Raw genomic sequence first — 23,657 nt, 5'->3', positions numbered from 1 at the left:
TGAATATTTTCCTGAGGGTATTGTTCCTCTCTCAGATACCGCCATTCCTTAGTCCCATCCCCAACAGAGACCCATACTGACGTAACAGATTTGTATGGAGTAGTAATAAAGTGAGGATTGATAATGGCGTATTGAGCTTTATGGGGAAAGGAGAGTCTGGGTTGGCATAATCATTCAAAAACTTTGAGGCTCTCATACAAACTACTTTTACTTTGAAGATTCTTCAGTTAGAACGAACATTATAGATAAGGTATGAAGTGATGATCAAAATTTGCTGGTGCCACATAGTTAGCCTCAGTCGTATGGAATGCAGAATTTACCCTAGATTTGGGTCCGGAGACATTTAATTGTGCTGATGGAAAGGAGAATGAAGCAGCCAGTAGTACACAGCTTTTTTAAGAAGATGCTCACAGGATGAAATAAACTCTTAAGGTGTAATTTTTAAATTGGTTCACATTAAAACTATTATTATTAGATGATATTAGAGGAAACTAGTAGTATTAAAATTAGAAATGGTCTTGCTTATCTGCAGCACTAATAGCATGATTTCCATATGCATCCTGTAGTATGCCGACGGGCCTGTGGTTGTCGGCTGTAAGGCTGTGTACACATGACAGAGAACTGGTACGAATATTTGTAGGCTCAGTGCTGTGTAATGCTGAAAATCATTAATAAAGGTCTTACAATAAAAAAAAAGAAATGGTCTTGCTTATGTGACTATATTAAAATCCTTACATTGGCAGGTTCAGCTCCTTGATTAACTTCCACTTGTAAGACAGCCTCTGCAAAACAACAAATGAAAAACACATCATAAAGTCTATTCTTGGAAACATTTATTAAAATGCCAAGACTGGTAGAATTATGTTTCAAAACAATAACAATATTATGTGGAATGGGTTGGTTATATTCAGGGATATGTGCAATGCAAAGTTTGTAGCTTATAAAGTCGATACAAGCATGATCTAGTAACATGAATGCTCTTAATCTAGAAGAATACAGTATTTACCTCCTGTAATATTTCTTCTGATGGACTCATCAAACGTTTTTGAGGTGAATCTCCTAGCCACACATTCAGTAGGCTGCGCTGTCAGTGATGAAAGCAGGGTGTATAAAAGTGGCACCGATGCTGGTGATATTAATTTGCACTATTTTCCTATACTCCACTGAGGCAACGATATATGAATGGCAGAACACAGAAAATAACTCTGAAAGACCTTTTCAAAACAACTAGCCTTATAAGCAGAGGGAAGTAGGGAGCAATGAGGAGACTTGGGAAGAATTGTACCCATCAGAAGGGTTATGTTACTTAGCCAGTAAGCATCTATTCTTGGCATGTAGAGCTGTAGATTCACCTGCTTTGCATACTCCTGCCATCTAGTGTTGGTTCCGGATGTTTGCAAGCAGTTTTTCTTCGAAAAAGTATTTTCCAGTCACAAGGTACGGTGACTCCTCCTTTCAGTGATAGTGCTGTTTTCTCACAAGAGGATGAGAATGGAGTAAGTGAGTGTAGTACAGAGATGTCCATGGGTATGTAATGTAAATAATGAGAACTGCAACAACTACAGATGCCCAGGGAGGTGTGAGGGCGCATGTGAATCTACAGTTCTACAGGCAAGAACAGAGGCTTACTGGGTAAGTAACAATCAGTTTGAGGCATGTCTGCTGTAGATACACATGGTTTGCATAGACTATATAACCGTATTATCCCAAAGTGGTAGCTAACCGGTAGGTGTTGCAGTTGTTTGAAAAAGTGTTAGCACTGCTTGCGCCACATTGGCTTGTTGACGTGTCAACAAATCCACACAATAGTGTTTGGTAAAAGAGATGTGGTATGGACCATGTTGCTGCCTTACAGATGTCAGCTATAGGAATGTTACCTAGAAAGGCCATAGATGCTCCTATTTTTCGAGTGGAATGCACTCTATGAGGTATAAAGTGCTTTTAGCTTTAGCATAGTAAGTTTAAATGCATTTAATACCAGATTCAGAGATAGGATTGTCTTTGTGAGGTGTAGCAAATGCAACAAACAGTTGCTTTGTTTCTTACGAGAATTGTTTTTCTTTTAATATTGTATAATAATGCTCTTTTGACATCAATTGTGTGAAGAGTTTTTCTGCTACTGAGTCAGGTTGAGGAAAGAACACTGATAACTCAACTGATTGGTTAATATAAAAAGCAGATCTCACTTTTGGAAGGAATTTTGGGTTGGTGCGAAGAACTACTCTACCTTTATAAAGCTGAAAGGAGGGCTCTTCTAAGGTTAAGGCTTGTAGATCACCAACTCTCCTCAATGAAGTGATAGCAATGAGGAAGGCAACCTTCCATGAAAGAAACTGTAATGGACAATTGTGTAATGGCTCAAAAGGTGGACCCATGAATATTGTAAGCACAATGTTCAGAGTCAAAACTGGTGCAGGAGGAATTTTGGGTGGTATTACTCTTTTCAGGCCCTCCATAAAGGCTTTAATAAATGTTGTCTTTTTCTTGCAAATATGCAGCTATGGCTGCAAGGTGCAATCAAATGGATATGTAGGCTAGACCAGATTGCTGTAAATGCAAAAGTTAATAAATAATATTTTGAAGAGAGGCATCTAGCGGATTAATATTGCTGTTGTTACAATATACAACAAATCTTTTCCATTTTGCCGCATATCATGCTCTAGTGGTGGCGGGGCGTGGCTACGCACGCAATGGCGGAGGACGCGCAAGGGTAGAGCTCCGTGTTGAGCTCCCCTTCCCTGGGCCAATTCTGCGTTCCATTTGCCCGTAGCCGATCGAAACTTTGGGCGGACCTTCACTGGGCAATCAACGGCACTGGGGACAATTTTCAAAAAACGGAGACCCAGAGCAGACGGCACCGGCCTTTCCTGAGACCCACTTGCGGAGCCTGCGGCACCCGGGCCGGCGGGGTGACTACGAGAGGCTGCGGCTTGGGCCTACAATGCAGGCCTCACACCACGATCTTCACCCGGGCGGGGGCGGACCCCCCAGAGACTGCTGCCGAGGGGCAGGGGAACCCTAGCTGCTGGGTGCCCTGTCCAACACGCTGCTGGACGCCTGATGGGGGCCTGATCTAGGGGCGGAGCGGACGCCCTGCAACGAACTTCCGGCCACTGCGCTGCTGAGGGCCCGGGGGTGAGGCGCCCCTGCTTGGCTGAGTGGGGACACGTTCGGAGGGGCCGAGACCCCGGACCAGCAACCGGAGCTCCGGCGCGGCCTGCGGCGGCCCTCCCAGTGGCCCCCTGCGACAACGACGTCTTTCCAGTCAGGCGGAGGGGGCGCGGAGATAAGGGATCCGGGACAGGCGCGCAGGCCCCAGCCTGCAACATCCATCCTGCAACGTGCGACCTACACGGAGGCCGCTGCCGACCTCAGGGAACCCTTGCGCGGCCGGGGGCCCGGACTGTGAAGCGGGCCCGCCTGGCCTTTTTATCGTCCGTAATAGAGGAGGCAGTGCCCCGGGGAACGACTGACGGGGCACCTGGGACGGACCCCGAGACCAGGTAGAGGAGCTGTCGGGTGGCTGTTGGTGCTGCCTGTGCACGGCGGGCCCTTCTCCTCTGATTGTGCAACCGCAGTCCGGCCACACAAGTTGCCTGTTGAGCGGCCGCTGCTGACGGGCCGACCGGTCCCTACACGAGGGGCCCACATCACTACATACGGCACGCCCTTCCTATCTACGGCGGGGAGCACTGCCGCCCAACCGAAGAGGAGTACTGCCGGGGTGAGACGAAGGGACCAGGTGTTTGGCCAAGTGCGAGCGACCTCCGACCACACCTGTTACAATCCGGCACCCATTCTGACACAAGGGTGGGGAGTCTGCGCGTGGCCCAGACCCACATTGAGAGCGAGACGACGAGGACGGACCCGAGGTGGAGAGAGACGAGGTCCCGGCTGGAGACCCACAGCCGGCGCGCCGCCGGAGGCGACCGCTGATTTGAACCACACGACGGCCTGGCGGAGGAGGCGCGTGGGGCGCCGAAGGCCCGCTTGAGAGGCGCTGCCCGATGACCGGGACTGCCGCGGGATCACCCCTGTCCCGCACCAACTAAGATACCGACAGGGCGGCTCTGCACATGTCCGGCGGAGTGAGGACGCGCACTGGGACAGGGGGAGCCCCACCGAAAAGAAGAAAACAGGCAAGTCGCAGAACAAGATGGCCGCCGATCAAGTGGCAGCGAGGTTGGATAGCGTGCTCGCAGCAATGGAGCGCATGGAACAGTCGCTTCAACAGACCAGAACGTCCCTGGAGTCGAAAATAGACAACGTCGCGATTGACCTCACCCACCTGCGAGTCGACCAAAGGAAACTAACAGAACGGACCAAAACACTGGAAGGAGTGGTGAAAGACCTTGAACCCAAAGTCACCCAGACGGACAAACTGGTGCAGGATCTACTTAACAGAGTGGACTTCTTGGAAGATCGGGCTGAGGATGCGGAAGGAAGGGCGAGACGCAATAACATTAGACTTGTAGGGGTCCCGGAAAAATGGGAAGGAAACAGATCCGCACAGCGTGTGGAGGACTGGCTCAGGGAACTACTACCTGCGGACACACTTTCGCCACATTTCGTGGTGGAGAGGGCACATAGAGTCCCAACGAGGCCCCACACCACAGGCGCGAATCCAAGGCCGCTCCTTTTCAGGATCCTAAACTATAGGGACAGAGACACGGTGCTACGGGAAGCCAGACGCCTTGGTGAAGTACGTATAGACAATGCCACTATAATGTTTTTCCCGGATTATACTGTCCAAGTGCAACGCCAAAGACACGACTTCTTGGAGGCTAAGCGGAGACTCAGAGAAGCAGGCTTGAAATATTCCCTCCTCTTCCCTGCCAAACTGAGAGTGGTGGCGCGGGACAAGACCTACTTCTTTAACACCCCGGAGGAGGTCGGTGAATGGCTGGACAGCGGCACGGATACGGCGCCAAGGTAGGCGCAGGGAAACGAGAAAAGGCAGCGAACACGCGGGCCGCGCCGCCGCCGTGGGAACAGAGGCCAGCAGATCCGACGCCCGGAGGGGGCATCGCGCCACTCCCCACCAGCAGATCAAATGCTTGAGGAACAACAGGATGCGCTCCGAAGAATCTCTCAATTGAGCAATTCGCCTGGATCGGAAGTCGCCATGGACCCTGGCCAACGGATGATCCCTAGCGATGACGAAGCCATTTATGGGATACCGGACTCCCAGGTGTCTGTGGAACTCCCAGAAGTCACGCCACAGACGGCGGACATGCTCCACTGATGGCACTGCCACACACAGATCGAGGGCCCTGTTGCGCCGACGAAGATGGGGCAGTGGCTGAAAGGAAAGTGGGACATGCTGCACGCTGGCCGTGTGCCGGCATGGCTCTCATGGCACGGATAGCGGAGGAATTGACCTGCACACTGTGAGTACTTCTCCCAGACCCGTGGCCCTTGAGAAGGTAAGATGGTGAGGGAGCGGTATTGCTGTATTTCCCCCTTCTCACCCCCCGGGACTGTGATACTACCTCCCCAGCCTCACTGATTGGTCGGGGGCCGCAGCAACCCCTCACATCATATGACTTACTCACACTGAGTTGGCGGTGAGTCAACTGGCACTCGTGCACCCGCTACAAAGACTGGCCGAGAGGGTGGTCCCCCATGGGGCTAATGGCGCCAAGTTCTGGCGCACTGACTTTGGCTACATGTACACTAGCCCATATGGCCCAGGGAAGGGCTCTGATCTTCCTTATAACTTGCCTATCGGAACCGTCAGGACCGTGATTAGCACACGATCCCCCTAGATTTGAAAAGTTGTCCCTCTCCTTTTGAGAGAACGGACGGTGGCCCGTTTCGCTACTACCCTTTTGGTATTTTAGGGGAGTTTCCCCACAGTTGGGTTTTGCTGCTACATGTTTCCCCACCCCCCTTTTAAATCTCTTCCTGAAATTTCATGTGTGTGGTGGGAGAGGTGGCCTTGGGAGAGTTGGAAATGGAGATACAATGGATGGATGCTGGACTATAACTTGTGGGGGCAAGGGAGGGGAAACTCCTGGCATAGGATGACAGCTACCAAAATATGTACCTGGAATATTAGGGGTATGCACACACCGACACGCCGTTTTCAAATACACTCATACTTGAAAAGACACCAGGTACAGATTGCACTCCTGCAGGAAACGCACATGAGCAAAGCAGAGGTGGTCGCGCTGCGACGCAGGTGGAGGGGGCAACTGTATGCTACTGAATACTCCTCGTTCGCCGGGGGAGCGCTCATATGGGTGAAGCCGGGTACCCCCTTTGCGATGACTGAAGTGCAAACTGACCCAGAGGGCAGATATGTTTTGGCGAGAGGCCGCATGGATGGGCAACTTATAGTACTAGCGTCCATATACTCTCCGAATACGGAGCAGGGGGGCTTCCTGGCACGCGTCTCGGAGAAGCTGGCACCCTGGCACGGAGTCCCCTGGGTTCTGGGAGGGGATTACAATACGGTGCTGGATCCCGTACTGGACCGATCGGCCCCGCCTAGGCCCGATGCCACGTCTCTGGGGGCCATAAAGGCGCTCACCCAGTGGGCGACACAGTGGGACCTGAGGGATGCATGGCGCACACATAACCCTAACACTAAAGTATACTCCTACTACTCGGGGGCACACTCATTGCATGTCCGCCTAGACAGATATATGGTGTCATCGGAACTATTGCCACACATAACGGACACACAATACCTTGGCCGAACGCACTCTGACCACAACCCACACACGCTGCACATAGCTTGGGAGTGCCCACACCCGCCCATCCCCACATGGCGCTTACAGCCGGCCCTACTACTGGATGCCCCCTTCCGAGACTCCCTGCAGGCATGCGTGGCAGGTTATTTCACTGACAACTCGGGCACGGCGTCTTCCCCGCAAATCGAGTGGGATGCCTTAAAGGTTGTGGTGCGGGGACACTGCTTGGGCACACAGGGCGGTATACAGAAACAACTAGAGACCGACCTGCGCCGGGTAGAGGCTGACTTGCTCTGCCGGGAGCAGGAGGCGGTAGAGGGGACAGATGACGAGCTGGGTGAGGCCCGTGCGGAACATGTGGCGCTACTGGAACGATTGCGTCACGTTAACTATGCGGCGCACTCGGCACGCACACACCAACATAGCGACAAACCTGGGAGACTGCTAGCCTGGCTAGTCAGACAGGAGAGCCGCACTGAGCCGGTATCTGCCATCCGGACGACCACGGGGGAAGTAGTACACACTCAGAGCAAAATTCACCAGGCCTTTGTTCAACATTACCAAGCCCTGTATAGGTCACAACTGAGGGTTTCGTCAGCAACCATAGCGGACTACCTAGAGAACATCCCATTGCCATCCCTTACAGAAGCGCAGCGGGGAGAATTGGGGGCGCCTTTCACACAGGAGGAGATGCGTGAGGCTATCTTCGCACTATCCAACGGCAAATCGCCGGGCCCAGATGGCCTGCCTGCCGAATTTTTTAAAACCTGTTCGGATACACTGATCCCGGAACTGCTTAAATTATACAATGCTGCGGTAGAAGACTCGACGCTTCCGAACACGCTAAATGAGGCCAACCTGGTTTCCCTTCTGAAGCCAGGCAGGGACGGAACGAACATGGGCTCCTACAGGCCTTTGGCTATGTTGAACACCGACTACAAAATCTTCACCTCTTTGCTGGCCCGACGCCTAGCTATAGAGGTGCCAGCCCTGGTTCATGCTGACCAAAATGGTTTTGTGCCGGCGCGGAGTACCTCGCGCTATATCCGCCGACTCTTCCGTATACAAGAAGCAGCCGTGTCGCACTGGCCGAGATCGGGCTGTCTGGTCCTAGACCTCGAGAAGGCCTTCGACTCGGTGGAGTGGCCCTATCTGGGGGCGGTGCTGGACAGATTTGGCCTGGGAGACGCGTTCAAGGAGATGGTGGACCTAATTTATCAGCAGCCTAGTGTCAGAGTGCGAACGGGCAGGTTACTCTCAGAGGCGGTACGGCTGCGCAGAGGCACCCGACAGGGTTGCCCACTGTCGCCATTGCTCTTCTCGTTGGCTATTGAACCCCTGGCAGCACTACTGCGAGCATGGGGGCGGGATGGGGAATCCCACTGGCTGATGGTACACATATCGTTTCGCTGTATGCGGACGACTTGCTACTATATGTGCGCGACCTCACAGCGGTGCCAGACGAACTGTCGGATATTTTCCAGACGTTCGAAACAGTATCGGGGCTTAAGGTCAATTGGGCAAAGTCCGGAGTGTACGCATTCTGCCAAGATACGCAGGAGTGCGACGTGAACCTTGGGGGTGCCAGGCTAACCTGGTATCCCACCTGCTTTAAATATCTAGGAGTGCACATATACAGAGACGTGGAGAAAATACTGGAGGGTAACCTGGGTCGCGCCATGTCCTCTTTACGAGCCCAGATGGCGTTCTGGAAGACATTGCCACTAAATGTTCCGAGCAGGATTGCTTTAACTAAAATGATAGCATTGCCCAGACTGCTCTATCACTTTGCCAACATTCCGATCTACGTCCCCGCAAAACTTTTTCGGGACCTGGAATCAATGGTCCGCAGCCTGATCTGGAATGCAGGACGCCCCCGAGTGGCCCTGACGAAACTATACTCCCCAGCAACGGAGGGTGGGCTGGCAGTTCCACATATGGAGCTGTATTATTTGGCGACACAGCTGCAATGGGTGACACACTGGCTGAGTGGCACGCACTTAGATGACACAGCCACCTCTACATACGTATGGACACACACACAGATATGCACACTGTTCCATCCCCTGACTAAGGGACCACGCCCGCTGCCTCTGCATGTGGCTGTGGCCCGCAAATGTTTCCTCCGCAGTTTGAAACTGACCCGGGAAGTCAAACCATATGCCCCTGCGATTCCTCTGCTGGGTACACCCAGGAGAGGCGGAACAGTGACAGCGCGCATTCTAGAGTGCTGGACGGCGGCTGCAGTGGAGACAGTTCGGGTGGAGCCGCAGATGCACCATGCAATGCAGTACCTACATGTGAAGGGTAATGGTACCCACATCATACACTGGCTGGCACAGGCCCTTCTCCTACACACACAGCGGTCCACACAGCCGATACGGGATAAGTGGGCGTACCACCGAGGGAGGGAATGGACGGATAAGGAGTGGACCATGATCCTAGCCTGCCCTATGAACATCCCGCGCAACGCCCGCTTCCGAACCATCCAATTGTATATACTACAACAGGCGTACTTGTCACCAGATAGGATCAACAAATATTTCACGATCAACACCGCTGCCTGTCCCAGGTGCGACCTAGCAGGTGCGGACATTTTGCACATGCTCTGGACTTGCCCCTTTCTGGACACATATTGGGGGGAAGTGACATCTCTACTAACGCGCAGCACTGGCCCAGGGCTACCACACACTTGGGAGGCCTGCATACTAGGATTATATAGGAGACATACACTAAACAAGACGCACGCGAGGTTCTGGGATCTGGGCCTCATCACAGCCAAGAGGTTAATCACCAAACACGGGAAAAAGAGGGAGCCACCTATCCCTAAATACTGGTATGCTTCCTTCATCAATTGGGCTAGAGCAGAGAGCGTGGCTTTACATCGGGAGGAGGTGGCGGGCCTGCGGCAGTTTCTAATTGCGCAACTCTGGGACGGTTTCGTGAGATCCCTCCAGAAAGAAGGCGCGACCAGGGGATTCATATAGGGATCGCCATAAGTGAGATGACACGGACGCCATAGGAGAGGGCACGCTAGATGCGCAGTTAGTGCTCCCCCCCCCCCAGCGACATTCACACGTCAAGAGCGCAGGATGTGTGGCGTTCCCAGAACAGTGGGGACTGCCACCTCCCCAGCTGCCCAGAAACCTGACCACTGCCCACACCACAAGTCCGATACACTACCCGGTGGACCGGATAGACATCCACCTACTGACGCAGCGACGAACAGACCTGTCACAATGTTTTACCGATCGCCCTTCACGGAGTCGCTCCCTTAGATGCACTCTCCCTCCCCACACCCCCCCCCCTCCCAAACACCCACCCACGTTTCACTGTTCTGGACTCTTGCCTCCCATACATAGTTTCCAAACCAGGAGGCACACACGAACGACGACTCAGACAAGAGGACCAATGTGGGCCACATCTCTCCAGCTAACTGACAGGCTATAAAGCTGCCCGCGCGAGCCACCATACAATGACGGGATGAGATGTGAGGCTCTGCTGTCCATTAGTGGGTGGAGTACCTCGTGGCAAAAGTAGACCGCACACGAATTCCTATTGCATTCACACTATTGACACGCAGCTAAGGTCTACGCGCGATCTTTCTGGGTTCGGAAACACAACTGTTGATATGTTCTTTGGTGATACAACCGACGAAATGGGACACACCGATGAGAAATGTCCAGTTTACAGAGTTGAAATGTTTTTCTTATGCTTAATAAAACAAGACGTCCTTTGAAGACACATTGTACATAGGAGCGCCTATAAAGCGAAGATTACCATTACTGACCCGAAATGTTTAGCAGCCGATATGTGACCATATACTTGTCGCTTACGCATCTTTATTCTTTACATGCATCCTCAAGTTGCGGCCGGCCCTAAGGGTTGTAGGCTACGCTATATGTACTGCACTGTGGAAAATTAATAAACGTCTTACAAAAAAAAATATATATATATCATGCTCTAGTGGTAGGCTTTCCTGCTTCTTTAAGAATAGTCATACAATCTTGCAGCAAATTTAAGTATTCAAACTCTATGACTTCAGGAGCCTAATTGATAGATTGAGCTCCTTGGATTTTAGGTGTCCGATGTCTCCATCGTCTGAGTGAGATGGCTGGAACTGAGATGCAGCTTTTTATGTGGTACCACTGATAGTTACAAGAGTGTGATGAACCACGGTTGACAGGCCCATGTGGGAGCCACCACAATCAGTGTGTGTTTCCCAGAGCTTCCGAACCAGAAACGGAAGGAGGGGGAGAGGCAGAAAAGCATAGGCAAATATCTCTGTTCAATTCATCCATAGGGCATTGCCTTTGGATAGAGGGTGTGGGAACCTGAAGGGCGATGTTTGGGCATGTTTGAGTTGTCCACTGTGGCAAACAGATCTATTTGTGAGAATTCCCATTGTTGAAAATATGGAAGGAGAACTTCGTGTATTTGTTGCTGCATCTGGCTGAAGAGGTCTGCAATTTGATTGTTCAATTCTGGGAAGTGCTCTGCCAGAAGATGAATTCTGTGATGGACTGCCAAATGGTCTGAGAGAGGCGTGATAGTTGCAGAGAGTGTCCCCCCGCCCTGTTTTTGTACATAATACATAGCTGTCATATTGTCTGTGCGGATTAAGACCGTTTTTTTCTATGAGGTGAGACTGAAAGGTTTTCAGTGCAGATACACAGCTAGAAGCTCTAGATAGTTGATGTGGAGACTTTTGTGGCTGTTGTCCCACCGACACTGAATTGTCGAGTTCTGTAGATGGGGAACCCCCAACCTGTGAGAGATGTGTCTGCTGTTAGCACGATCTGTGGAATGAGGTAGATGAAAGGCCGCCCTTTTGATAAGTTTTGTGTGTTCCACCACTGCAGAGAGCGATGGGTGTGGCTGTCCACCAACACTAGATCTGTTAATTGACCCTGTGACTGATTCCACTGACGTGCTAAGCATTCTTGTAGAGGCACTATTGCAATGCAAGACGCCATCCTTCCTAACAGCTACATGAAAATCCTGACGGCCAAGTATTGATTGGTCGGAAACTGTATATAACAGAGTTTTAATATTTTGAATTCTGGCTGCATTGGGAGAGGCTAGAGCTGTGCAAGTGTTTAGAGTCGCTCCCAGATCGGACTGTATGTGTGAAGGCTGAAGATGAGACTTCCGTGCATTGACCATGAAACCCAATTGGTGGGGTAGGTCTAATGTAGTCTGAGTGTGTTGTAAACACTTTTGGTGTGTGCTGGCTTTGATGAGTCAGTTGTCTAGGTATGGGAAGACGTGAATCTGTTGTCTTCTGGGATGTGCTGTTACTACTGCTAGACATTTTGTAAACACTCTGGGAGCAGTAGTTATTCCGAATGGACTGATAGTGTTTTTCGGCTATCATAAATCTGAGATATTTGCGATGAACTGGATGAACCGGAATGTGAAAGTATGCGTCTTAAGTCCAGTGTAGACATAAAATCACCTGGCTGTACAAGTGGAAGCACCCGTTGAAGCGTGACCATGTGGAAGTGTTCTGATAGTATGTACAGATATAATGTCCTTAAGTCTAAAGGAAAATGCTACTTACCAGTATGCATCTGTTCTTGGCATGTAGAGCTGCAGAGTTGCACACTATGCATAGATTGCCACCTTGTGTTGGGCCCAGATGTTTGCAGTTTGTTTTGTTGTACAAAAGTATTTGGAAGTCACGGGACAGGTGACTCCTCCTTTGGATGATACTGCGCATGAGCATCGGCTCCATCCCCAGATTGTTTTTCGCCATTAGGGAAGTGATGGAGCTGTATAAGAGATAGTGATGTACATGTGATATGTATCTAAGTAAGATAAAACTGGAACAGATAAAGGGAGGCGGGTGGGCGTGTGCAACTCTGCAGCTCTATATGCCAAGAACAGATGCATACTGGTAAGTAGCATTTTCCGTTCGAGGCATAGGAGCTGCAGATTGCACACTATGCATAGATTACATAGCAGTTCCCACACCTAGCGGCGACCACCAGTATCTGTTGCAGTTGTTTGAAACAGAGTTTTTAGTACAGCCTGGCCCACAGTGGCTTGTCGTTTAATTTTGCACATCTACACAGTAGTGCTTTGTGAATGTGTGCGGTGTAGACCAAGTAGCTGCTTTGCATATATCATCTAGGGGAATGTTCTCTAAGAATGCCATTGAAGCCCCTATCTTCCTGGTAGAATGGGCTTTTGGTGGGATTGTTAATGTACGCTTGGCTTTTTGATAACATATTTGTATATATTTAACAATCCACCTAGCGATCCCTGATTTTTATATGGGATTGCCTTTATGTGGTGGTGAGAAAGACACAAAAAGTTGTTTTGTCTTACGAAAAGCGTGTGTCCTTTCAATGTAGTACAGTAAGGCTCTCTTTACATCTAAAGTGTGTAGAGCTCTTTCTGCGACTGTTTGAGGCTGCGAGAAAAATACGGGCAGCTCAACAGATTGATTTAGATGAAATGGTGAAATGACTTTTGGAAGGAATTTTGGATTAGTACGAAGAACCACTTTGTTATGATGCATTTGTAGAAAGGGTTCCTGAATGGTAAATGCTTGTAGTTCACTAACCCTCCTGAGGGAAGTAATGGCTACTAGGAAAGCTACTTTCCAGGTTCGTAATTGCAATTCACATTTATGTAATGGTTCAAAAGGAGGTCCCATTAACCTTGTAAAGCCTTGCAAAGACTTTCGGACCACGTCGACATGCAGGGGTCGATGAAGTGGTTGGCCGTCCTCCAGAATTTTCACACGAAGCTCCTCACGAACCTCTGGCTGGACCAGTACCGCTGGAATCGCCCCAAACGTTGGGCGCCAACTGAGGTACCGGGTTTTTCAGAACCGGTAATGAACCGGTAACCCAGCGGTGTCAGGGAACACACCCAAAGACCTCGAGTCCTTTCCTGATTCAGACCACAGAAACTCAGAGTCTTCTAGGTGAAGTCAAATATCGATTTTATTGGCTGCAACCAAGGTAACAGGCGTCCTAGAAGTACAACACACGGGAAGTATATTCTCAGGAGACTGCTCAAATTCACAAAGTCAGGCTTCTCTTTTTATACAAAATATTGTGCTTTAGGCAAACATTCTTCGAATTTTAGTATACCATTCATGTGTTCACATTACAAAGAAAAAGCAGAGTCATGATGACAAGACCATATTTTAGTTTGTCCATCCCAAATTACCCGGCAAGGCCCAGCATTTCCATCAGATACCGGTGGACCCCCAATAAAAACGGGCACCTCCCCATCATAAAGCAAGTGAGAGAGAAAAGAGCAGGGACAGGTGTGAGCAAGATTCGTCAGGGTGTGTGTGCGATGAAAAGGGTTTATGGCCTGTTGAGCCTTGATGCTATCTTGTTCGGCCACTGGGAGAGGAACTGACCAAACAGGTTCGGCCTGGGCAATGGTTCCAACTTGCACAGGTCATAGGAAAGTCGATTAAGGTGTACGTGTCCTTTGGGATCGAATCTAGCTGGATTATAAGCCTATGTAAAGGGCAACTCACAAAATGGCTGTCGTACACAAAATGGAAGCCGAGGGTTCAGAACGCAAATGACGATTTCGAGGTGAAATCGTCACTCGAATATGACGAAAATGCTTGCACATAGTGTACTCGCCATTCTCTGACTTTTGATACCAAATGCGTCATGTTACGACAAAGTTTAATTCTCGAGTCCAGAATTACTACACGAGTCCAGAATTTTCAGAACCACAAAACCACGGACTGGATCTGGTGCATTAGTGGCACAAACGCTGGAAGTTATGGTGCTATATGCTTGTGAGGCAGATAAGGTGGCTCTCTTGGTAGGTGATGCAAATATGTTAGACAGCCATTCCAGTTGATGTACTTACATTTCCTCACCGACTCAAGGACCATCATGGGAACATAAAAGTTCTTCCTCAATGCTTACATGACCTCTTCTTTATGAGACAGGTGAGAGTGCAGTGCAGCCTTAATTTTTACTGTGAATGCAGCAAATTCTTCCACTTACAGTGCAATATCTCTACTCAAAAGGAAGAGGCAGGTCTCCCAGAGGACTACAATCTCACTCGCTCATGCTTCGCTGGAAACAGCAAAGTCGTCCTGGATTCTACTTTCAATAGTCTTCTTTGAGGCAGGTGAGAGTACAAATGGTGGCCCGAAGGCACCACTCCGCCTCCGGTCTTGGTGGAGTCGGCAAGGAATCTGGGTATCCTCTATGACTCCTCACTTTCCTTTGACCTCCATGTTAGAAATATGGCTGGCTGCTGCTTCAATATCATAAAATCACTGAAGAAATTTTTTGATTTTCTTCCTATTGAAGCTAGAAAGTCTATCGCAGTTCCTCTTATACTCTCTCGCCTCGATTACTGTAATGGGCTGATGGCAGGGGTAAAGAAACAAACGCTCAAGAAGTTACAGAGCGTACAACATGCTGCAGCACGGTTGGTGCTTAAACTTCCTAGAAAATCTTCAGCGTCTGCAGCTCTTAGAACTGCATTGGTTGCCGATCCACAAAAGAATCCTTTTTAAGATTCTACTGACTATCTTTAGATCTCTAAATGATATAGGACCAAGGTACCTAATAAATAGGTTTTCCCGTTATAATCCCACCAGAGTTTTGAGGTCAGCAGGGTATAATCTTGCTAACATCCCGAAATTTCATCGTAAAACGAAAGGAGGCAAAACACTGGGTGTTCTGGCCTCAAAGGCCTGGAATTCGATGTCAAATGATCTTAGAATGACACCCACGGAGGCCGCGTTCAGGAAAAGGCTTAAAACTTGGCTATACATTCTGACAGACACTTATGTGCTGAACCTCATCTAGTACCTCATCTCAGTTCTTCTCTATCTTTACATAGCGCCAGCTTCGCGCTTTATAAATAGCACATAACATTAACATTAACAGTGCAATGTATATATTTTTTCTAAACAATAGTCGGGCCCTAAGATTTTACTTGCACTATCAAATAACGTCTAAGTAGTCAATTAACTGGAGAAGATGCTGCAAAAAAGCTGTTTGTAATAGAGAAATATTTTGTGAAGTTGTTACTTGAGCTCCCTAACACTACTTCTCTGTTACAAATGCAGTTAGATAATGCTTTTGACAGTGTAGCCGAAACATTTACAAAACAGCCAATATTATTATGGATCGAAATTTGGACGTGCCCGGTGCATAATGCTTTTATGCCGCAAAGGAGCAACTGGAGGATAGTCAAACTGTTCATATTCCAGGGTTCTCCTATGATTTTTTATGACTGGGAAACTTACGCTGATCAGACTTCTTATTGATTCCAGCATCTTACCAAGATCGTACTGCCATATATAAAAGAAGAACATCGCTGGTGGGGTAGGTGCCAAGTGCTTTGCAAGAATGATCAGCTATGCTGTAGCCAATTTCTGTTAATTAATGGTGATAGGATATTAAAAAAATTCCTGAGATGGATGAGTTCTAAGGAAGAAAGGCATCCATTGGATACTGGCAGATTGCACTAATGTTGTGCACAGGATCCAATGAAAGCAATCCAACTGTCACCACCCTACCAGAGACCACATGCACAGGAATACACAGTAGAAGAAGCGGGGAATGGGATTAAAGAGAAAACCTAGACTTAGGACTACACCACTTGTCACTTTGGCTGGTCGTTGAGGTTTGCTAGATGTTCTGGATCTCTACAAGACAAATGGATATCTTAAGCAACTTATGATTGTGAATAGATTTGGCTGAGCACCTTTTCTGTTTAGCCTACTCTCTGTAGTTCGATAGTGAACGGTTCATTTCTGAATATAAAGTATAAGAGAAATAATTATCTCAAATATACATGTGTACTTGTATGTCTTCTTATGTTTTGATAACTACCTCACACTTCGTCACTATACACCCTCTTGCATAAGTTAAGTTTTTGTTTCTACTTGACTTTTGTAGAACTGCAAAAATACCCAATTCTGTTGACATCCTGTAGTTTCCTAATCTTACCAATTGTATGTGCTCACTAGAAGTGTAATACCTTGTACAGGATATACATTTATTCATAGGCATTAATCCACTCTAAGAGATGTTCTTGTTTGTTTGCAGGGTAATCTTAGTAGAATATAAAACCCCAATTTCAACATTTAAGAAAAATGTCCTACATAATAATTCAAAATGTGTTTTTATCACAATATGACTTTCAGGATGCTTCTCCGTAATACAGTTGTACATTCCAATGAATCTTTCAGAAAGTGATGGGTCTTTGCAAGCATAGTGAAATCCATGAAGTGGTGGCCTGGCTAGAGTCATGTTGTGATATACACTAAGGGGTAGCTGTTCCTCAAGAAAAAAAGGGAATGCAATCCATTCTGGTATGCACATAGGTGTAAGAGCTGTCTATCTCTAATGGAATTGGGATGTCTAGAGTGAAGGGGAATTCCTCCTTTTGGATATAGTGCCCTCACACACCCTTGCAAGTGTCATGCTTCATCATCGGGCGTTGCTCCTCGTGGGGGTGGTGCTGCTGTCCCCCACGGGTCCTGCGAGAGGGCTCTTTATCGGAGATCTTTTAAGGAGACACCACAGTTGTGCATGCAGGTGTGTGGGCCTGGGATAGTGAGTGAATGGGCGAGTTAAAATGACCAAGCGGTACCCGGAACCTAGTTTTATTTGGGGGTCCGGATGATAAGGTTAAAAAAATGGGTCAGATGAGGAGCTCCTCTTGCAAACAAATGTGTAGGGAGGGATAAATGTACTCCTGTTGCTCTCAGTATCCGTGTGGGTGTGTGGAAAGGAATGAGGTCAACATGTTTCGCACATCGTGATGGTCCATAAGGGATCTAGGGGCACTTTGTTAGGAACAAAAGGTGAAAACAATATATATAGAGGAGAGAGTGATTAGGGAAAAACAGGAACCCTTTATACCTGTGTTACCTATAATCAGGTATTGATGCGTCTCAGCGCTAGTAGGAATATGTACTCCATGTTCCTTAGCCCAACCCCCAGATTAGAAGTAGAGGGCCTCATCGGCGCTCACTGCGGCTATTTGTGAGAGTATAGTCTCTCATCCCCTTTAGTGCCCGGTACCTGCCCGTCCGTCAGAGAATCGCCGGTGTAGAGTCATTTTGTAACACAATTGCCTGGCAAAGGATGCTGTAAACCACAAAAGGTAATACACCTGACAATCCAAGATGGCTTTCATTTGTCTAAAACTTACAAAAGTGTGTAGTCTTCGTGGAATCGTAGGTTGTTACCAGTGTGCTGCAATTTAGCGCATCCTCTGTGCCTGCACAGTCCAGACCGCTCCTGCACTCAGTGATGATCACCAGCATTCCCTTCTCTGAAGGGAACCTAGCACAAGTGAATTTGGAGTACCGTCTCCACACACGAGCTACTAAGCGGTAATCAGTACTTACAGCCCGCATCCTGGCAGTTACTTTACCAGTTACCTAGCTTACAAAAGGTTGGGGTGTAAAATGGGGAAATAGTGAAGAAAGATATCCAGGTACTCTTGGGCAACTTGATAACCAAGGTAATTGCGATTTTCTTAAAAAAAAAAAACCAAGGGAGTAGAGGAAAATAAACTGTGTGAGCAAACCAAAAGAAAATATGTCAACTAAAAAGAGGCAATCTGTTCAGACACTAGCAAAATAAAGTAAAGTGGAATTCACCTTAACTTAAATCAGACACCTAATTAAGTGGGGACAATAATGGCTTAGAAATCATAAAATCTAAAGAAGTTCTTTTAAATCCCACATCTGCAACTTGTACACTGGTCACTGCCAGCATGCTGTCTTCCCTGACCACAAACTTCCAACTCTGCATTAATGGTCTTAATGAGTCCTGGCCACCCCTTGATGGAGGCTTCACCAATGTGGTCGTTAATCACCTCTGTATTCTCCACTGTGTTCCTGATTTCCCAGCAGTCCTCACCTCCTCTCCTGTATGAAGCCATTCCTGCACCTCATCCAGGGTGATTCAGAAGTGCAAACATTTGTTATATATGACTTGACGACTAGCTCGATGCAGTACCGTGCATTTTATGCCTATCACCTTTACCTTTTGATTTGTTGCTTGAAAGATCTTGGAATATTCTTATCACTTGCCCTTCAAAGTATGGGGCTCTTTTGGCTGGTGTGTTTTCAGATCATGGCTCTGTTTCTATCATTGAACATTCTGCCTATCATTTTCTTAGTATACCCCTGAGTGGAATATTCGGGGCTACCGCCCAGTGTGCTCTTTAAACGGACAGGAAGTTTGATAGTCCCTACGACTGCAGGACCTCTGGAATCCATGGCACCAGGAACATCTTCTGGAGCGGACTTCTGTTCATTCACGGAAACCCAGACGGTGGAGAATGTTTGTTTGGTCCTGCCTTCAGTCGTGCTCTCCAGTTACTATGCTTTCCCAGTACAAAGTTTGGCCATCATTTTCAATTCTGCTACTTCCTTCAGCAAATGCTCTACAGTTTCTTTCATTTCCAGACTCTCATATTTACCTTGCTGAGGTATACTCAGTGTAAGTTGACTTTATTTTTGCTAAGTTGCTCCTAAACGCTGAAATCTAAAGGGAAGTAAGAGGCAAATTGACAAGATCAGATGGAGAAGTGCACCATAGGTTTGTGACAGAGGAGAGAAGAGTATCATTTGAGATGGCTAGTAGTTGTGGGTGAGAGTATAGTGAGGAGTTGCAGTCCTGAGAGCAAGACAATATGTTATTTGTGAGGGTAGGGTTGAGGTAATTTAGAAAATGTTTTGTGCAAGTCAACCTGTTCTGTAGTTGATTTATCTTTTCCATTTACAAAGGAGTGCACATATTTTGGCTTCTAAAGCCTCTATATTGGAACTGATCTGGCTACAGATGAGGATTGGCGAAGGTAAGCGTCAATGAGAATCAAATGTTGATCTTCATAAATAATTTTACGTAGGCATTTTTTGTTTCAATGCAGAGATTTGATTTCTCGCCATTGTCATTTTGTTCTGGGAGCCCATCGCTTAAAGAAATCACAATCTTATGTCTTACCGCATGAAGGGCCGAGAAGAAGTACTGTAGAACTGGAGCCAAAACATTTTCATAATACTCTGGAGGACAGGAACTTGCCATGGGCTTAATAAAACAACGTATAGTAGTTAAGGAATATGCAACACAAGAAGTTGGCTGCAGGTAAAGCAACAACATAATAACAAGGCTATTAAGTCACCATTATTCTATATACATCTGCAGATAATCAAAGGTTAGAAGTCAAAAGAGTTGGTCATTTGAATTAGTGTTAGAACCCCCAGTATGAGAAAAAGGATGCAAACTGTGCCAAGTTTGACAAAGAGAAAAAAAGTGAATTTGTTGCCCTGTCATGCACCTCCAGTATGCCCTACCCTTCAAATATTAATACAACATGAATATTTAAAGTACGTACACCTTCCTCTAAGTATTCTACCTTATCATCCGTACTACAAGGAAGATGTGTTGCAAACCTTGGTGTCAAGCAATGCTTTACACCGTATATCTTAGCTCCTCTCCTACATAAAACACAAAAGAAGCCTGGATTAAATGCAAGCTTTTACTGCCCAATATTAGTTATCCTCCATTCATTTACCCCGCTAACTAGCCACATTTGACTATTCATTTCACCAGTTATCTTCCACCATACACTGAGGATCGGCCATTCATTTATTTTACTACTGCTTCACCCATCTACCCTTTATCCATTTATCCACCAATTTTCAAATTACTCATTCACCACTTGTCCACCCATAAATCCATCCCTTCATCCACCCGTTTCAAAAACCAACCCTTTTATTTATACAAATAAGTACAGTAATACTCACTCCGTTCCTCATTTCCCTCATTCATACACTCACCAATAAACATACTCAACTCATCTATACTCAGTACACAATCTCCCATCTTTCAGACACTAACCTGTCTACACAAAAGCGCACACGCTCACTTGCACAGAGTAAACGCTACTCACATTTAAAATCATCTTTTTGGAGGACAGTCTATCTGTTGAATATTGCATGCACCAGACTGGTTTCAGAAGCCTTTCATAGCTCTTCTACGCTGGGAGCACTGAGTCTAATTCACAGCCAGAAATGGTGTAGTAGTGATATCACCAGAGCAAAACAGCGCCCACCCTGGCACACGGACATCAGATCCCTGAACATTTTGTACAAGCTCTTAGAGAAAGATAAAAGGAACCTTTATAAATGGTGGCCTATGGCCATCCTTCAGAATGGGTGGTGAACAGGATCAGTGAGGAATCTGTAGGTAGTGTATCCATCACAAAGATTATTACCAATGGTAAGTAACTTTTTCTTCAGATGAATACTTCTACCTGCAGATTCCTCATCTATTGACTCATTTCCCCAACACCTGATCCAATCGGGGGGTCCAAAGGAGTGGTCAAACAATAAAATCCTGGAGTACTGATGGTGGTCATCACTTCTCATGACGGAATCTATGAGAAGAAGCCAGAGGGCTGCTGGACTTGTCAACCCTTCCCTTTGCCTCTGTATAGGCACAGCAGTTGATGGACCAGTGAGAGGGCTAGTGCTGCTGAAAGATGAAAGAAGCAGCTTTTTGAAAAGAGCCAAAGCTTCCAAAAATGGGCGTGGAGTTGAGACTTGGGGACCAGGTAGTGGCCCTACCTATCCAAGGCAGTCAGCCATGTCCCTTCTCAGACAAGCCCCGTCTAATGGTAAAGCCAAGAGGCCCAGCGGTACATCTACAGAGAACAATGTGGATCTAGGCCAAGGGTTATAAAGGAACCCATGGCCCTAAACAAGGAATGCTGCGTGTCCAGCCCCGTTTTGATAACTTGATGCAAAGTATCGAGGCAATCCCTTACCAATTGAGCAAAGTGGTCCTTTAGATGGTACAGAAGACTTGGTTGGAAACAACAAGTTCGCCATCTACCATAAAGAATATGTATATCTGGTGAGCACGCATTTTACATTCATAGATCTAATGGAGAAGCTGCCAGCCGAACTCAGGAAGAAGTCTTCCATAGCTTGTGTCATAGCAGTTCTGGCTCCTTTGCTTTCTGTCACTCTCTGGACCTCTCTTTGAACCAAATAGCTTTACTTCTATGATGTTCAGGGGCAGCCATCAGTGTAGTAAGTGTCTTTGGCAGAGGGCCTGGAGCTGGAAGGAATCCAGCCAGCGCCAGAGGCATTCCCTGAAGGGTAACCCTGTGGTCAAGGGGTGCAGAGGGCAGACCCACCAGCAGAAACCTGAATGGAGTAACAAACTGACCCATGAGAACACAGCCTGTCTTAACACTGTCAACATGGCACTGAGAAATTGAGCAAGATGGCGGATGGTCCAACAAAGAAGCCACACCGTGTGCCAGAGTAGGCTGTGCCACCAAGGAAGGCGGCTTGGGCCGAGTGATGTCTACAAGCTCCAGCAAAGTATCCACAGGAGGAAGTGATGTGACCGAACTCATTTTTTTTATTGGTTTTGTGCAAATAACGTACAGTCACGCTCCATAAGTAACTCCATCATCATGTTGCACAATAATACAGCGTCTGTAACATCCCCAACTAGCGAAGCCCTATCTGTCATTTCCCACCTCCCCCACTACCCCCACCCCCACTTGTCAGTGTGCCCTCTAATGTTCCTCCTGCGACATATCATACACCTTCTGGTAGCAGCGGGTGACTTCTCCTAAACATTTCCAGTCTCGGCTCCCCAGCTAAATGGGAGTCCAGGCGCTGTTCAGAACAGTGTACGGTACCCATTCCGTCTTCAATCGTATTTTGGCACATGCAATCCACCCTCGCTGGCTGCTGGCTATGCGACCTAGCGCACCTCCTCCTCAACCAGTGCCCCCGCGCCCTCTACCCCCGTTGTCCCCTCCTGGCTCGTCAGTGCGCCGGCCTCATCATCCTCAACAACTTCTGAAAGAGACTGTAGGTCCGCCACTAGCGCGCTCCATGCCCTGGCCGCATCTAGCGCTTTATCGTTAGCAGTGCGTCTAGCTAATTGTAACCTGAGAGACCCTTCACTAGTAGCCCATTGCAGGAAACACCCCCGCCATCTCAGGAAGCTAGGCCCCCCCCTAGACTTCCAATGCAGTGTGAGCTCCCTCTTGGCCAGGATTAACCCCAGGTCGAAAAATTTGCTGGTAATCTTCGTGGCTGGAGTATGCGGAAACCAGAGTAAGAGGCAAGTCCCCATGTCCGTGTCGATCTGGCGTCCCGTAACCGCATTCAAGCAAGACAGAACTTCAGCCCAGTATGTGCCAAGCCCCGCGCACGACCAGAACATGTGCCCAAAGTCAGCACCCTCTGTAGCGCAGCGAGGACATACCGAGTGCGCGCCTCCAAAGACCCTTTGGATTTTGGCCGCCGTCCAATACGCCCTATGTAGAGTGAAGTACTGAACCAGTTGGAACCTAACATTGCGCGTGCCCTTCCAGGCCCTACGTACAAGCTGAGGCCAGGTCGTCTCTGGTATCTGCCGACCGAGGTCACCCTCCCAGCGCTCCCGCAGCTTGTCTAGGGGAGGAGGTCCATCTAGCGCCAGTCTCCAGTATAGGCAGGTGATGGCCTTATAAGTGCCAGCTGCCATCACGACGTACTGGCAGCCCAGCGACGTGGGAGGCTCTACCAGCCCCATCCTCCAGCGCTTCTGAATCCCAGTCACTAGAGCCGCATGGAGCAAGAAGTCACCCCTCAGGAGATCGAAGGCCTCTTGCAGGTCATGAAACGACAACAGGGCACCATCCCTATACAAATCCCCTATCATGTGGACCCCGCGATCCTCCCAGGTGGCTAGTGCCGACCAGTCCCCGCCATGTGGGAGGGGCCGTACACATGCCCAAGGGGATCTCCGGCGCATATGGAATGTGACATCCTGCCCGCTTGTGGCTACGAAGCCAAGAGGTGACCCAACTCTTGACTTTGAAAGGCATCAAGGGGAGTAGTCATCGTGATTTCTCTTCTTCTCTTTGGACAATGCTGATGGAGGAGAAGAACGAGAGCATGCCGCTTGTCACAGGCCA

The 23,657-nt window shown here is 48.1% G+C and overlaps 1 protein-coding gene across 5 annotated transcripts in view; it reads right to left on the bottom strand.

The window, feature by feature from the left end:
- Positions 1-23,657, bottom strand: part of LOC144762305 (exportin-5-like) — a 2,106,094-nt gene that overhangs the window by 785,323 nt on the left and 1,297,114 nt on the right. For 3 of the 5 annotated variants that reach the window (XM_078647455.1, XM_078647458.1, XM_078647457.1), the window contains exons 24-25: positions 19,673-19,771; positions 736-782 (exon numbers count right to left, since the gene is read on the bottom strand). In XM_078647455.1, coding sequence (XP_078503581.1) covers positions 736-782; positions 19,673-19,771 — 146 coding nt within the window. The remainder of the gene's footprint in view (positions 1-735; positions 783-19,672; positions 19,772-23,657) is intronic. The other 2 variants (XM_078647454.1, XM_078647456.1) reach the window with 1 other exon arrangement.

This window comes from Lissotriton helveticus, chromosome 6 (assembly GCF_964261635.1).
Source record: "Lissotriton helveticus chromosome 6, aLisHel1.1, whole genome shotgun sequence".
Taxonomy (NCBI): domain Eukaryota; kingdom Metazoa; phylum Chordata; class Amphibia; order Caudata; family Salamandridae; genus Lissotriton; species Lissotriton helveticus.
The sequence above is the reverse complement of the archived record's forward strand: the minus strand, read 5'-3'. Positions and strand labels throughout refer to the sequence as shown.